Consider the following 15815-nt stretch of genomic DNA (forward strand, 5'->3'; position numbering starts at 1 on the left):
TATCTCCAATTTTGTTTGTCTGAAAGTAGATTTACACTTAGGATGGCTTGAGGGTGAGTAAATCATGGGATATTTTTAATTTTTGGGTGGACTATCCCTTTAAATTCTCACTTTAACTGGTATTTGTGAATAGTCTCCATTTACGCTTTAAATTTTCCATTAAGACTAAAGGGGCTTTCAGCAGTTCAGTTTATCAGATTTTAAACAACACAGATAATAAAGACATCAATGGCCTTAAGCCGAATGTTATTTTGTTACTCTTTTGCATATGTAGATTTCCTTTGTAACATTATTTAGTTGATTTTGAGTGCTTATTGCTGTTTTCATTGATGCGCAACCTGTACATATCTGTTGTACATCTCAAAAAAAGTGTTTTAATTTTATTTTTCATGACCCTTTAAGGTAATGGTGTTCTACAGGCTGTAAAGGGACGTGTCATTTATCCGCTCCTCACAATGACCTTTGAACCGTTCGTGGATTCATTATCTCCTGCCCAGCTCTGATGACACTGGACAAAGATAAGGAATCCAGTCGTGATTTTGTTCCCAGGAAACATTAGGTAGCATTAGCCAGCCAATGAATGAATGGCACAGTGCTACTTGTGTGTTATGGTGCCAGGTCAAACAGAAGGAAGTCTTAACCACTCAGTGGCACTGTAATAAAGAAGGCCACACCTATTTTTGCTCTGCTGTATTGAAGAAAGTAAAAGCTTTGCCCTTGAAACTGGTTCCTACTGTACTTCAGAAGATAAGACCAACTTCAGCGGATTAAAAAAAATATCTGGTAAGCTTTAGAATTTCATTTCAAATATGCACGTTCATGCAGACTGTTACTGAATCATTACATTTTACTTTGACTTTTGATGAATTACATGCTTGTTCAAACATTCCACGTTTGCACTGCATTGCCTAAGAAATATCCTTGTATTATCCAAAGTCTGCAATTCACTCAATGGCATTTCTGGCTTGCATCATTTAAACACTGATTTAATCTCACAATAATGACCAGCTTGCTAGGGATTATTATACAGGCTTTAGTTAGTTTTGCCTACGGTAATTCTGTTGTTTATTTCACATGATTTCTGCAAGTATCCGAGTGGAATGGTTTTAACCAGGGATTTTTTTCCCGACTAAGACCAGTGAATGCTATGAATCTGTCTCAAGGGTTAGGCCTAATTCAGGCTTATGATGAATGTAGGTTTCCCATTTATTCCCAAATGATTTCCAGCTAAACATGTATTTTACTGCTTGGAGTAAGAGTTCTCCAACTGGTCATAAATGCGACCACAGACATGTGATCATGACAAAGAAATCTTAATACTATATATTAATAATAAACCCTTCAAATATTATATGTACCATCTATGGTTGTTGTATGATATATTTAGGGTACATGTTTCCTTTTATGGAGTTCTCAGACAAACGTCATATTATACAGTATCTGGTCATGTGACTTAACAGAAGACTTGTTCACAATGTTCACAATGCAATCAAAATGATCTGAACTTTTATTTATAGTAAAAAAAAAAAAAAACGTTTTAGATGCTTCAAACTCAAAAGTAATTTGATTGACAAATGTTACTTGTAGGGTTAAATGGTTTAAATTCATTAGATTTGTGGGAAACTTGAATGAAAAAAAATAAATAAATTATACACTAATATAGTCACAGCTAAAATGTGTTATATTCACAATGCAGCACAGCCCTTGGTTTTGTTAAATATAACAATATTATATTTAAATATAATATTAAGGTCATCTAGAAAATATTAAGGACTGCTAGAAAATATAGTCTCTGCCATAACAGAACTGGAACCATCCATTTTATTTTAGCTTTTTTTACTTTCTTAGTTTAACTTAAAAACCAGTCAAAGGTGCACTTGTAAGGCTCCTGAGTGCAATTTTCCTCAACTTAAGCTACTCCAGTATCGCAACCACAGAAATGATTTCAACCTATATATCTGAACAACCATATAATTTATGAAACGGGGCCGCTCATCATCCTCTCAATCCCTAGCGCGCATGCGCATACTGCAGACGGGCGTGTGTTCTTACACGTTACAGGTAAAGCTGCACCAATGGGCTTCAAAGTCACGTACATGGTTCAAATGTCTGTGACTGTCAGTTGCTTCATTGTTAACAACACATTTATTGGTTCCTTAATAACTCATTAAGACATGAATAAAATTTCACGACTTTGGGAATAGCCTAGGTGTAGAGATATTCAAGGTTGTTGACTGGTTTACTGTCAAGGGTGGGAGAAGCTGCACTGGTCCCGGTGAGATTCTGAATCATCTCATCTTGTGCTGCTGCTGCCTTGAAGGGGAGGGTGACTGAACGGCTGTTGTGTTGGAAGAAGGGCAGATATCCGCAGCATTCCCCTGCATTCTCCAGTAATCCCAGTGTCTATCCTTCTGTCTGTCCATTCTTCAATACCGCATTCATCTGGAGATATCTCGTCTGCTTTTGTAGGGTTAAAATGGCAAGCAGCTTCGCACGGGTTTTGTCCAGTAAAAGGAAGGTGGGCATCTTGTCGTTGGTCGGCGCGGGATCTCTAACCGTCGGATTCTTCCTGAATAGGGAGCAGCATGTCAAAGCAGGAGCGAACGTCCGGAGAATCTATCCTCCTAGGTAATTACAGCCATACCCGTCTCTCATAACGACAATATCTTACAGAAAACAATGAAATATTGTGATGCAATGGCACACAAACCGTGTATTGTATTGAACAAATGCATAAGTGGGTGTCAAAAATTTCATTAGTATGCCAGGAATGATCCAGTTACACGGTCGCGTGGCGATAAATAATTATAATATAATATTATATTATATTATATTATATTATATTATATTATAGCCTATTATAGCTTATTATTTTATATTATTACACATTTTTAATGTGATATTGTAGATCTAAATACTGCATTTAGGTGTCTTTTAAAGTATGATCCCGAATGAACCTTTTTGATTTTCACACCTTTCATGTTTAAGATGTTTATGAATGCAAATAAAGATTTTGTTTATTTAGTTGTAGTTAATTTGTACGCATACATTAATGTCCTCGTAATTACCATTGTGTCACTATAAATGCACATGTAGAGGTTAAACACTGGCTGTGCCTGAAAACCTTTTGAGATTGGCAGCTCTAGATTTTGACGCGTTCTAGAACGCCAAATCGTCTGTTAGCAGCTCGTCAGGTATTAACGCGTTCGGAACGCGCTTTTGACGCACAAAACGCCGTTTTGGTAGGCAGGCAGCTCACTAGGTTTTGAGACACAGCCATTGTCCTTGATTTCCAAATGAAGGCTAAAGCTTGTCTTTTCCCCAACAGTGCTGAATATCCAGATTTACGGAAGCACAATAACTGTATGGCCAGTCACTTGACTCCTGCCGTATACGCAAAGCTGTGTGATAAAGCCACTCCGAATGGTTACACTTTGGACGAAGCTATCCAAACTGGCGTGGACAACCCAGGCCATCCCTTTATAAAGACAGTAGGAATGGTGGCAGGGGATGAGGAGTCATATGAGGTGAGAGGATATTACATATCACACATTTGGCATATTTAGAGATTAGCATTTTTGGAGGACTGAAGTACATCTAATATGTATGTGCAGGTCTTTGCTGACCTCTTTAACCCAGTCATCAAAGAAAGGCACAATGGTTATGACCCCTGCAACATGAAACATCCCACTGATCTGGATTCGAGTAAGGTATGTGGAAATATTTTAGTTATATACAACATTACCAGTGGTATGGTGATTCTTGAACTATTGGCACTTTTATGTCCCAAGGGTTGTTGTTGTTGTTTTTAAAGAGGTCTTTTTGTTACATTAAGTTCATATTAGAGTGCATTAAAAGTATTGACAATGTTTCATCATGCCTTTATAAGTTATTTTTGATATTTTTCAAATGCTTTTTTAAATATATTTTTTAGAATATTTTTATGTATAGATTTTCAATCTTTAAATAAACAAATGGTATATATATATATATATATATATATATATATATATATAGTCCCGCACATGACATGCAAGAAAAAAAGTAAATCATCCGGACGATTTACTACTTCGTTCCCTCGATTTGCTAAATCGTGCGAACGATTTACTATTTCGTTCCCTCGATTTGCTAAACCGTGTGGACGATTTACTAATTTGTTCCATCGATTTGCTAAACCGTGCGGACGATTTACTATTTTGTTCCATCGATTTGCTAAATCGTGCGCACGATTTACTATTTGGTTCCCTCGATTTGCTAAATCGTGCTCACGATTTACTATTTCTTTCCCTCCATTTGCTAAACCGTGCAGACAATAAACTATTTAATTTCCTTGATTTGCGAAATCGTGCACACGATTTACTATTTGTTTTCCCACATTTGCTAAATCGTGCGAACGATTTACTACTTTGTTCCCTCGATTTGCTAAATCATGCTCACGATTTACTATTTCGTTCCCTCGATTTGCTAAATCATGCAGACGATAAACTATTTAATTTCCTGGATTTGCGAAATCATGCTCACGATTTACTATTTCGTTCCCTCGATTTGCTAAATCATGCAGACGATAAACTATATTATTTCCTCGATTTGCCAAATTGTGCGGACGATTTACTATTTCGTTTCCTCGATTTGCTAAATCTTGCGGATGATTTACTAATTCGTGCAGACAATTTACTAATTCGTTCCATCGATTTGCTAAATCGTGCAGACGATTTACTTTTTCGTTCACTCAATTTGCTAAATCGTGCAGACGATAAACTATTTAATTTCCTCGATTTGCGAAATCGTGCGGACGATTTACTATTTTGTTTCATCGATTTGCTAAATAGTGCGGACGATGTACTACTTCGTTCCCTCGATTTGCTAAACCGTGCTCACGATTTACTATTTTATTCCCTCGATTTGCTAAATCGTGCAGACGATAAACTATTTCGTTCACTCGATTTGCTAAATTGTGCAGACGATAAACTATTTAATTTCCTCGATTTGCGAAATCGTGCGGACGATTTACTATTTCGTTTCCTCGATTTGCTAAATCTTGCAATTTACTAATTCGTGCAGACAATGTATTAATTTGTTCCATCGATTTGCTAAATCGTGTGGACGATTTACTGTTTCGTTCCCTCGATTTATAAATTGTGCACACGATTTAGCTTTATTTATTACAGTACTTTATTTACTTCAGTTTGTTTACTTTATTTATAACAGTAAATTATATGTAATTACAAGCAACTAACACTGAAACCAAACACTAAGTACATGTTAATTAATATTACTTATTTGTCTAATTACATTGTAACAAGGGCACTAAAATAAGGTGACCAATAGGCCTATGTTTATATTTTTATATTGTATGCATAAAATGCTAGCTATGAAATTAGTCTTGGCAAGACAAAGAAGTCGCAAATTTTATTCTAAAATGTTTAAAGACAGCATGAAAAATTGAAAATTCACCCAATTTATTTTCCAAATGCATGTTATAGATCTTTTTGCGAAAGATTTGTGACTTAAAAATGTCATTTATACCACCACCATTTCCAACACAAAAAAAAGTGCACAGTTGAAGAAACACAGAGTTATATAATACCACGATTGTTTGGCATTCATTTACATGTTTTTAAATGGCAAAGCAGGTCACAAACACAAGCCTTAAAGTTTCAAGTTACTTCTATTATGTTTGTCCTACTTTCTGCCCATCAGATACGGGGAGGCAACTTTGATGAGAAGTACGTGCTGTCGTCCCGAGTCAGGACAGGTAGGAGTATCCGAGGCCTGAGTCTGCCGCCGGCCTGCACCCGTGCTGAGCGTAGAGAGGTGGAGAGGGTTGTGATTGATGCCTTGGCGGGCCTAAAAGGAGATCTGGCAGGAAAATACTACAGCCTCACTCTAATGACCGAACAAGAGCAGCAGCAGCTTATTGATGTGGGTATATTCACAAATGTGATGATATGTCATTCGATGCTACCGGCTCAAAACAAAAAATATTCACGCTGACCTTTTGTTTTGCCGTATAGGATCACTTCCTGTTTGATAAGCCTGTGTCGCCCCTGCTGACATGTGCAGGAATGGCTCGCGACTGGCCCGACGCAAGAGGCATTTGGTGAGTGTAACATTGCGAGAAGATCTAAATGGTTGCTGGAGGAGTTGAGGAGTTTGATGTTGAACAATGCCTTCTGACAGGACTGCATTACACCCAGAAATAGCCTTAAGCAACCTCTACAGCCTTATGCTGCGGTTTGATATTGATCACAGAGTAGAGCCATGGCTCACTTACATCTCCTGCATTATTCATCCTCTTTTTTTTCACTTCTTCCTCCTGCCTGCAAGGGAAAGTATGCCACCGTTGCCAGGCTCAATTTGGAAATTACCTCAGATTTAATACCCTGATGGTTTTTGAGCTAACAAAGCACTTCTGACACCATTAAAATGAAATGAAAATGAAATAAGTTCATGCGTAATTAGGTTTTGGAACCGAGAACAGGTTCTTATTTAAAAGTCTGCATGAATGGAAGTTGTGATCATCTTTTCTTCCCTATTGTGACGTATATCCGAGTGAAACAACTTCTTGAACAAGAAAAAATATATGGTGGGACTTGATTTTGTCCACAGGGAATTGATTGGATGGTTGTGGTTTGCTATTGGTCGATCTCATGTGAGTGACAGTTTGATCCCGCCCTCACGCTAGTAAACACATCATCAAAGAAGAGAAGAGATGTCACTGCAAGAGGGAGGGGAAGTTATTTTGATTAAAGATTATGAGGGAACATGAATTTTAAACAAAACGGCGTAATAATCATTTATAATAAATACTGTAATATTCCATAACAAAACAACAATTGTTAACTTTGATTCACAGAACTGAATGATGCCTGCATTCTTTTGCCTATGTGGACATAATGGCACATTAAAATATGCAACAAGGGTAGTAAATGAACAACAACAACAAAAAATATAGTGCAGTCAGTGTAGTATGACTTCCGAACGAATGACTCTAAATAGTTGGTCCTTTTAATTGAATCAGAAATCTATATAGCACAGCCAGTGTAGTCTAACTCACAAACGAATGACTCTAATGATTTGGTTCTTTTTAACGAATCAAAACAAACAGTGTAGTCTGATTCCCAAACGAATGACTCTAATGATTTGGTTCTTTTTAACCAATCAAAACATACAGTGTAGTCTGATTCACAAACGAATGACTCTAATGATTTGGTTCTTTTTAACGAATCAAAACATACAGTGTAGTCTGATTCTCAAATGAATGACTCTAATGAGGCGGCTCTTTTTATTGAATCAAAAGCATACAGTTCAGCACATGTTGTCAAATTTCCAAACAAATGACTCTAATGAGGCGGTTCTTTTTTTACTGAAAAAAATACAGTGCAGTCAATGTAATCTGAATCCGATCAAATGACTTGAACCTTTTTACTGAATCAGTAGTGTAAGTAGTGTTTTATAAATAATAATAAATTAAATGTTTCTACATTTTTTCAATATTATTGTTAATATATAGTATTGCCGCCTCTAGAAAAGAATGAAAAGTCATTAAAAGTCTGTTTAAGCAGTAAGCACACCTTTTGCTAGAGTTGTTTTACTCAGTGCAATTTCTATATTAATGCAATGCAATTTAATGTAATCGTTGAGGAACCAGAATCGTTAAACCTTCTTCATTGTTCTTGTAGGTATTATAAGTACTCTTCTCATTGAATACTTAAATCTATCATATTCAAATCAGTTGGCTGGAGATCTCTTCAAAGTTTCATTCAGACCAAAAATGTTCAAAAAAATCACATGCATATACTGTATGTACAGGCTAAAGACATGGCCTCAATATTTCTTCAGATGATATAGAATAAACAGATGCCTTTCAATTCCAGGCACAACAATGAGAAAACCTTCCTGGTGTGGGTCAACGAGGAAGACCACACTCGTGTGATCTCCATGGAGAAGGGGGGCAACATGAAGAGGGTCTTTGAGCGTTTCTGCAAGGGTCTGCTAGAGGTGAGGTCATGTATGTGTATGTATGTGGCTCTCAGTCACTGTTAAAACCGCACAAGCCTCCATTATTTATCCAGCAGAGATGCTGCAGCTGTGTTTACTGCAACTCAGAGCAATGCCCTTTGTGGACATACAGTTGTAAACAAGTCATCCTGCCAGACGTGTGTAATTATGTGTGTGGGTCTATCTTAGTCTGTTGCTTATTCTAAAAGGAAATCGTAAAATATACATTGTGAGTTTTATTTTTGACCATCTTTTCAGTTGTTTTTGTTCAACAGATCACTCTTGTATTATTCTCACAAGACGTTTTCACTCTTTGTCCCTCAGGTTGAGAGACTAATTCAGGAGAAGGGTTGGGAATTCATGTGGAACGAGCATCTTGGTTACATTCTCACCTGTCCGTCAAACCTGGGCACAGGGCTACGAGCTGGCGTCCATGTTACTCTTCCTCGCCTCAGCAAGGTCCTTGCTCTAGAAATATATTAGCTTTCTTTCCTATTTAGCCCATGCCATGTTATAATTTTGCACCTTGTTAGGCCTATGCATGGGATTATTAATGCATTTCAGTGTATTTATGTATGTTATCTATGTTTGTACTTTAAAGGAATAGTTCACCCAAAAATGAAAATTATCCCATGATTTACTCAGCCTCAAGCCATCCTAGGTGTATTTGACTATCCTCTTTCAGACGAACACAATCGGAGATATATTTAAAAATATCCTGGCTTTATAATGGTAGTGAACGGGGGGCGAGATTTTGAAGCCCAAAAAAAGTGCATCCAACCATAATAAAAATAATCCATTTTATAAAGGCCTTCTGAAGTGAAGTGATGAGTTTTTGTAAAAAAAAATATCCATATTTAAAACTTTATAAACTAAAATAACTAGCTTCCGGCGGACGACCATATGCATACTGCAAGTCGAATTGCGCCACAAGAGTAACAACAGACGCGATGTATGACGCAGGATGTTGGAGTATTGTAAGCTTAGACGTCTCTCACAGTTCAAACAAATAGGACTGGGCAACAAACTCAAGCTCCTCTTCTTTTATATCGAAATCCTCAGACATTTCTCTTTAAAATTTCTCGTTTTAGACTTCTAATTCGTGACCGGTGTTTTGTTTTGCTCCATCCTTTGCGCTTCTGTATTCATCATTACGTCATGCGTCGGGTCAGAGGTCACTCTTCCGCCGCAAATCGACGCGTACGGCCGTCTGCCGGAAGCTAGATATTATAGTTAATAAAGTTTAAAGATTTTTCTTACAAAAACCCATTGTTTCGCATCAGAAGGCCTTTATTAACCCCCTGGAGCCGTATGGATTATTTTTATGATGGATGGATGCATTTTTTTGGGCTTCCAAATCACCCCCCATTCACTGCCATTGTAAAGCTTGGAAGAGCCAGGATATTTTTAAATACATCTCTGATTGTGTTCGTCTGAAAGAAGATAGTCATATGCACCTAAGATGGCTTGAGGGTGAGTAAATCATGGGATAATTTTCATTTTTGGGTGAACTATTCCTTTTAATTCTGCATTTTTTAGTGTTAGGGTGACCCACATTTATGTTGTACCATGTGTGTTGTGTATTAAAATTAATAGTTGATCCATTGTATAAAAATCCATTAAAACCAGTGTAATGCATGTTTATTATGTCTTTTCTATTGAAGGACCCTCGTTTCCCTAAAATCCTGGATAACCTGCGGCTCCAGAAAAGGGGGACTGGAGGAGTGGACACCGCGGCTGTTGGAAGCACTTTTGATATTTCCAATCTGGACAGGCTGGGCCAATCAGAGGTCAGTGGTATCAAAGTTCAGAGCACCAAAATAAATAAATAAATAAATAAATAAAGTTCTGATAAAGATATCATAATTCTATACTGTTTTGTCTAAATAAATTCAAACTAACTGAAAAAACTAAAATCAATGATAATTTTTTAGTCATCACAAAATTATAATGTACAGTATGAAAAATGGATATTCATTTTGAGATTTTCTAAAGATTACATTTAACAATGTTATTTAATTATTAGTGTTTTTAAAGATTAAGATAACGGCAAAGGTAATCAAATAGAGGAAATGAGCACGAACAATTAAATATCCAATATCAACAATACAGATAAAAAAAAAAAAAATGATATGCTACAGATATATTGTGCATCCTCAAATGATATATATGTTTTAAAGTGATTTAAAGTAATCTAAATGTAAAATGTAAAAATATTGTAATATATATATATACACACACAGTATCTCACAAAAGTGAGTACACCCCTCACATTTCAGCAACCATTTTAGTATATCTTCTCAAGGGACGATACTATAGAAATGAAACTTGGATATATTTTAGAGTAGTCAATGTGCTGCTTGTATAGCAGTACAGATTTACTGTCCTCTGAAAATAACTGAACATACAGCTATTATTGTCAAAATAGCTGGCAACAAAAGTGATAACACCCTAAGTGATAACAGTTGTATGTTGCTTAACCATGCAAAGCCACATGTCCTATTCATCATGTTCATGTTTTTATCTGCTTTGTCAGGACCATACAAATGTGTGGATCTTGTATTAGAGCAGTTAAAATTTGGTGTTTTGAGTACAATTCTCTCATACTGATCACTGGATGTTCAACATGGCACCTCATGGCAAAGAACTCTCTGAGGATTTGAGAATTAGAATTGTTGCTCTCCACAAAGATGGCCTCCACAAAGATGGCCTAGGCTATAAGAAGATCGGTAACACCCTGAAACTGAGTTACAGCACAGTGGCCAGGGTCATAGAGAGAGGTTTTCCAAGACGGGTTCCACTCGGAACAGACCAAAGAAGTTGAATCAAAGAAGTTGAGACCTTGTGCTGTGCGTCAGGTGCAGAAGCTGGCTTTAAAAAACAGATGCACGAGTGCTGCCAGCATTGCTTTAGAGGTTGCAGAATCAGAAGGTCAGCTTGTCAGTCCTCAGACCATACGCCGCACACTGCAACAAGTCGGTTTGCATGGCTGTCATCCCAGAAGGAAGCCTCTTCTGAAGCTGGCTCACAAGAAAGCCTGCAAACAGTTTGCTGAAGACAAACTGTCCAAGAGCATGAATTACTGGAACCAAGTCCTGTGGTCTGATGAGACTAAGATAAACTTGTTTGGCTCAGATGGTGTCCAGCATGTGTGGCGACGCCCTGGTGTGGAGTACCAAGAAAATTGTGTCTTGGCTACAGTTAAGCATGGTGGTGGTAGCATCATAGTCTAGGGCTGCATGATTGCTGCTGGTACTGGGAACTCTGCTTCATTGAGGGAAACATGGATTCCAACATGTACTGTGACATTCTGAAGCAGAACATGATGCCCTCCCTTCAGAAACTGGGCTGAACGGCATGATAATGACCCCAAACACACCGCCAAGATGACAACTGCCTTGCTGAGGAAGCTGAAGGTTAAGGTGATCGAGTGGCCAGTATGTCTCCAGACCTGAACCCTATTGAGCACCTGTGGGGCATCCTCAAGCGGAAGGTGGACAAGCACCATGTGTCTAACATCCAGCAGCTCCGTAATGTCATTATGGAGAAGTGGAAGAGGATCCCAGCAACAACCTGTGAGCTCTGGTGAATTCCCTGCCCAGGAGGATTAAGGCAGTGCTAAATAACAATGGTGCTCACACAAAATATTGACACTTTAGACACAGTTTTGACATGTTCACTTAAGGTGTACTCACTTTTGTTGCCAGTTATTTAGACAATAATGGCTGTATGTTGAGTTATTTTCAGAGGACAGTAAATATGTACTGCTATACAAGCTGCACATTGTCTACTCTAAAGTATATCCAATTTTCATTTCTATAGTATTGTCGCTTGAGAAGATGGCTGCTGAAATGTGAGGGGTGTACTCACTTTCGTGAGATACTGTATATATATATATATATATATATATATATATATATATATATACATATTTACTCACTGGGAAAATGTAAAAACTGAGAAAATGTAATTACCTCACCATGACCTCTTGTCTTTATCAAAATGTGCACAGGTCCAACTGGTTCAGACTGTGATAGATGGAGTGAACTATCTCATTGAATGCGAGAAGAGACTGGAGAAAGGCCAAGACATCAAAATCCCTGCCCCCATAAGCCAGTTTAAATAGAATGGCAGTCTTTCTTAACTGCCTCCTCCCTCTTGTGTGTTCCTTCCTCCTTCAATATTCCGTGATAATTATCCATAAGCATGCCTCTGTGTTTCGTCAGACATACCACACTCCAGTATAAAACAGGAGTGAATGTATCGTACATCATGATTGTGTTAATGTGGCGCTATTGATTTGTCACATTGTAACTTGATTGTGTTGCAATAATACTATTATAGCCATTGTCAAAAATTGCCTCAGGTGTCAGAGAATTAAACTGATGTTTTGTTGAAGATATTGACAATATAAATTGCTGAAGGATACTGGAGTGTTTAATTGTGTTTTACTGCTGTTATACATGAAAGTAGGCAAAAGTCAAACTACCACTGAAATAATTCACATTTAAAGGTGCTCAGTCACGTTTTTAAATAGTGCTGGCAGTTGTAACAAGTGTACACTGACACCTAGAACTGCTCTATTCACAGTCAGCCATGATTAACTTACAACATAAGCACAAGTGTACAAACAGTATATGGCCAGTCATGTGATTTTAAAATGGCTGCCTACATAAAGCGACCCACTCTATGTAAAATAAATCAGCTACTGATACAGTATGTATCTTTAAGCTTTAAGTCTTGTCGTCCTAAAGTATAAAGCAGCTGCCATGTGAGGAAAGGTTGTTTTAAAATATCTTTTCCTTCATCACTGTTCTCAGTGGACTCAGCATGAGGCTTTGTGCCAAGGTGACATTTGAGAATACTATGCTCAGTCACTTTTCCTAATTGGTTATTTGAGGTGAAGTTGCAAGACTTACGCAACACTTTATGTTAGAGCGCTCATATTACAATTAGACAGACAAAGTAGATAGATAGATAGATAGATAGATAGATAGATGAAAGAGCTTATTTTCTAACTAATACTAATATCTAATAATGTTCAAGGGTATATACATGTACATACATACATATACATGTTTACAAGCAGGTATCATTAAAATACGTGATAAAGATGAAAAGGCTTATTGTCTAACTAATACTAATGTTACTAATGTCTACTAATGTTCTAGATTATTATAGACACAGTGTTTACAATTTATAAGACTTACATACTTTATAGACAGTATTTAAACTTACCAGTGCGAATGCGTGTTAACTGTGCAACTGCAAAAAGAAAACACACATCTTTCATTATCTGAGCGCCCCCTAGTGTTAGTGACTGAGAACCGAACTCACAGAACAGGTTTTCTTCCGTTTTTCTTAGCAGTCGCGCATGTTAAGGTAAGCCTGAACTGTCACAACTATCCGCGGCTCGTCTGTATTCAGAACTCAATGTGGTTTCGAGCTGAATGAATGACACACATTCCACCATGGGAAATCTGGTCACCCTAGGCTTACCACTACAGTGGCAATTCCACTAATGAGGCAACTTACAAGCCAATCATCCTCGACAACATTATTGACAAAGCAGCTTTCATTGGGCTTCATGTGGTTAAAGGGTTAGTTCACCCAAAAATTAAATTTCTGTCGTTAATTACTCATCTCATGTCTTTCCAAACCCGTAAGACCTTCGTTCATCTTCGGAACACAAATTAAGATATTTTTGATGAAATCCAAGAGTTTTTTCTCCATAGAAAGCAACAAAATTACCACATTCAAGGTCCAGAAAAGTAGTAAAAACATGATTAAAATTGTCAGCGTGACTACAGTGGTTCAACCTTAATGTTATGAAGTTACGAGAATACTTTTTGTGCGCAAAAACAAAACAAACATAACGACTTCAGGGCTCGAAATTACCTTTTTTCAAAATTTAGGAGCACCACAACTAAAAAGCCTTGTCATTCGCTTGTCCGAATAAAAATGTTGTTTGTCTGGAAAAAATAGGATTCTAAATATAATTTATTCTGAAGCAATAAGTGTTCACTCAGCTTTGACATTTAAATCGGCATATTTGTGATATTTACTCCGAGGGTTTTTTTTTTTTTTTTTTTTTTTTACCTTTATAAAGGGCTTTTTCCTCTAATCTTATTAAATGTATGCTTCATCTTTCATTTTAAATTCTTAAATTTGATCAGTAAATTTAATTAGAATCATAAGACACTATAGAGCTGTTACCAGTCAAATTATATAATTTACACTGAAAAATTACAATGGAATTAAATAATGTTATGAGATTGTTTTATATATATATATATATATTTTTTTTTTTTTTTTTTTTTTTTTTTTTGAATATACAAATAAGAAATGTTGGAAAGACTGATACTTTTAAACATGAAACTAAACCGCCAGTAGGTGGCGGCAGGTGACCGTCTTTAGGAGTGAGTCATTGAGTCATTCATTCAAACGATTCGTTCAAACGGATAATTCATTCAAGAATGAGGCGGTTGTTGATAAATGGGTCATTGAATTTGACTCAACCGATTCGTTCAAAATGCTGAATCATTCAGTAATGAAAACACGTTTGTGTTGTCATGAAATAGGCATGGTTCTGCTGTGATCTTTGTTTGGAACTATTTTCGCTGCTGAAACAGAACAAAAACAGCCACTATTGCGTCTAAAATGTGAGTGATTTAATTTTAACTATTTTTTTTACGGTTTATTGAACTGTTATGAAACCAGTGTTACATTTTCAATCGTGATGGTTTTATTCAGGATATTCAGGAAAACTGTAGGCCTACTCTTGGTCGTGTAATGTTGCTTAACTGTATCATGTTTTAAATATAAAAACTTAAGTGTTAATGTCGAGCCCTGTGTAACGTTCTTTTCATCATCTCTCTTCAGCTCTTTATATTTTGCGCGAAAGTTAGCTCCCTGTCACGTGACAACGGAGCGCCGCGAAAGGGAGTGAATGACTGCTAATATTAACCAAACTTAAATCTGCTTTAAACTTAAGAACGTAATGATGAAGTTTAATTGGTTATGTGACAGAATGTTGGACCAGTTCAGCTCACAGCAGGCACATACTGTGCAGTAATACAGCGAACATTTTGTAGAGAAATGAAAACAGGTCGCACCTCAACAATTATTTGCACTCGCACAAATGCTTCCAAATATATTTTAAGGTCGCAAACATTAAATTTAGGGAGCATATGTGACTAATATGGTCGCAATTTCGAGCCTTGGACTTTATCCAACAAATTCATCTCTCCCCTGTCAGACTCGTACGCAGTGCTTTCGTGTTTACATCAGAATGCCGACTCATTATTGGCCGGCTCCTGCTTCAGCATCGCACGCTTGCGTTATGCTGCTCACGTGAACAGGCGTCGACCAATACTGATTCGCCATTCGGACCTAGAACCTGGAAGCACAGCAGTGAAGTTCCATTGTGAAGTTCAGAACATCAAATGTCTTGTTTGGTGTTGGGAGATGTGAAGCATATCTCATTCAGTGAAGCATTTCTGTAATGCAGGCGTCTCTTAACTGCTTTAAAGTCAGCATGAAACGTAAGTTGCTATAGTCTTATTTTCCCTATTGTGACGTATATCTGAGTGAAATGTCACTTTAGACCTAGTAGCAATGACAGTTTCAGCTTCAGTAAAGTAATTAGTGTATTAGTAGAGTATTTTGAGAGAGAAAAAGAGAGTGTGATTACCTGCATCTGTAAGAGCTTTCATTCTCTAGGTCAAGTCAATAACAGTTTCTCAATAACAGGTACGTCAATATTATTTATTAAAATATTCTTTATTGAACAATAATATTTAATGAACAATAAC

At 37.0% G+C, this 15815-nt stretch overlaps 1 protein-coding gene across 2 annotated transcripts; it reads left to right on the forward strand.

Annotated features, from left to right (window-relative positions):
- The first annotated feature begins 562 nt into the window (after positions 1-562).
- Positions 563-12429, forward strand: ckmt1 (creatine kinase, mitochondrial 1). Of its 2 annotated transcripts, none has more exons than XM_051884808.1 (10): positions 563-783; positions 2470-2628; positions 3329-3527; positions 3615-3710; positions 5701-5922; positions 6015-6100; positions 7878-8001; positions 8326-8460; positions 9666-9791; positions 12014-12429. In XM_051884808.1, the coding sequence occupies exons 2-10, from the start codon at positions 2477-2479 to the stop codon at positions 12125-12127; spliced, it is 1254 nt and encodes a 417-aa protein (XP_051740768.1). In that variant the 5' UTR covers positions 563-783; positions 2470-2476; the 3' UTR covers positions 12128-12429. The 2 variants fall into 2 exon arrangements, with proteins under 2 accessions (XP_051740768.1, XP_051740769.1); XM_051884809.1 differs by lacking the exon at positions 563-783 and adding an exon at positions 2164-2390.
- Positions 12430-15815: the final 3386 nt, after the last annotated feature.

Source organism: Ctenopharyngodon idella, chromosome 24 (assembly GCF_019924925.1).
Source record: "Ctenopharyngodon idella isolate HZGC_01 chromosome 24, HZGC01, whole genome shotgun sequence".
NCBI classification, from domain to species: Eukaryota; Metazoa; Chordata; class Actinopteri; order Cypriniformes; family Xenocyprididae; genus Ctenopharyngodon; species Ctenopharyngodon idella.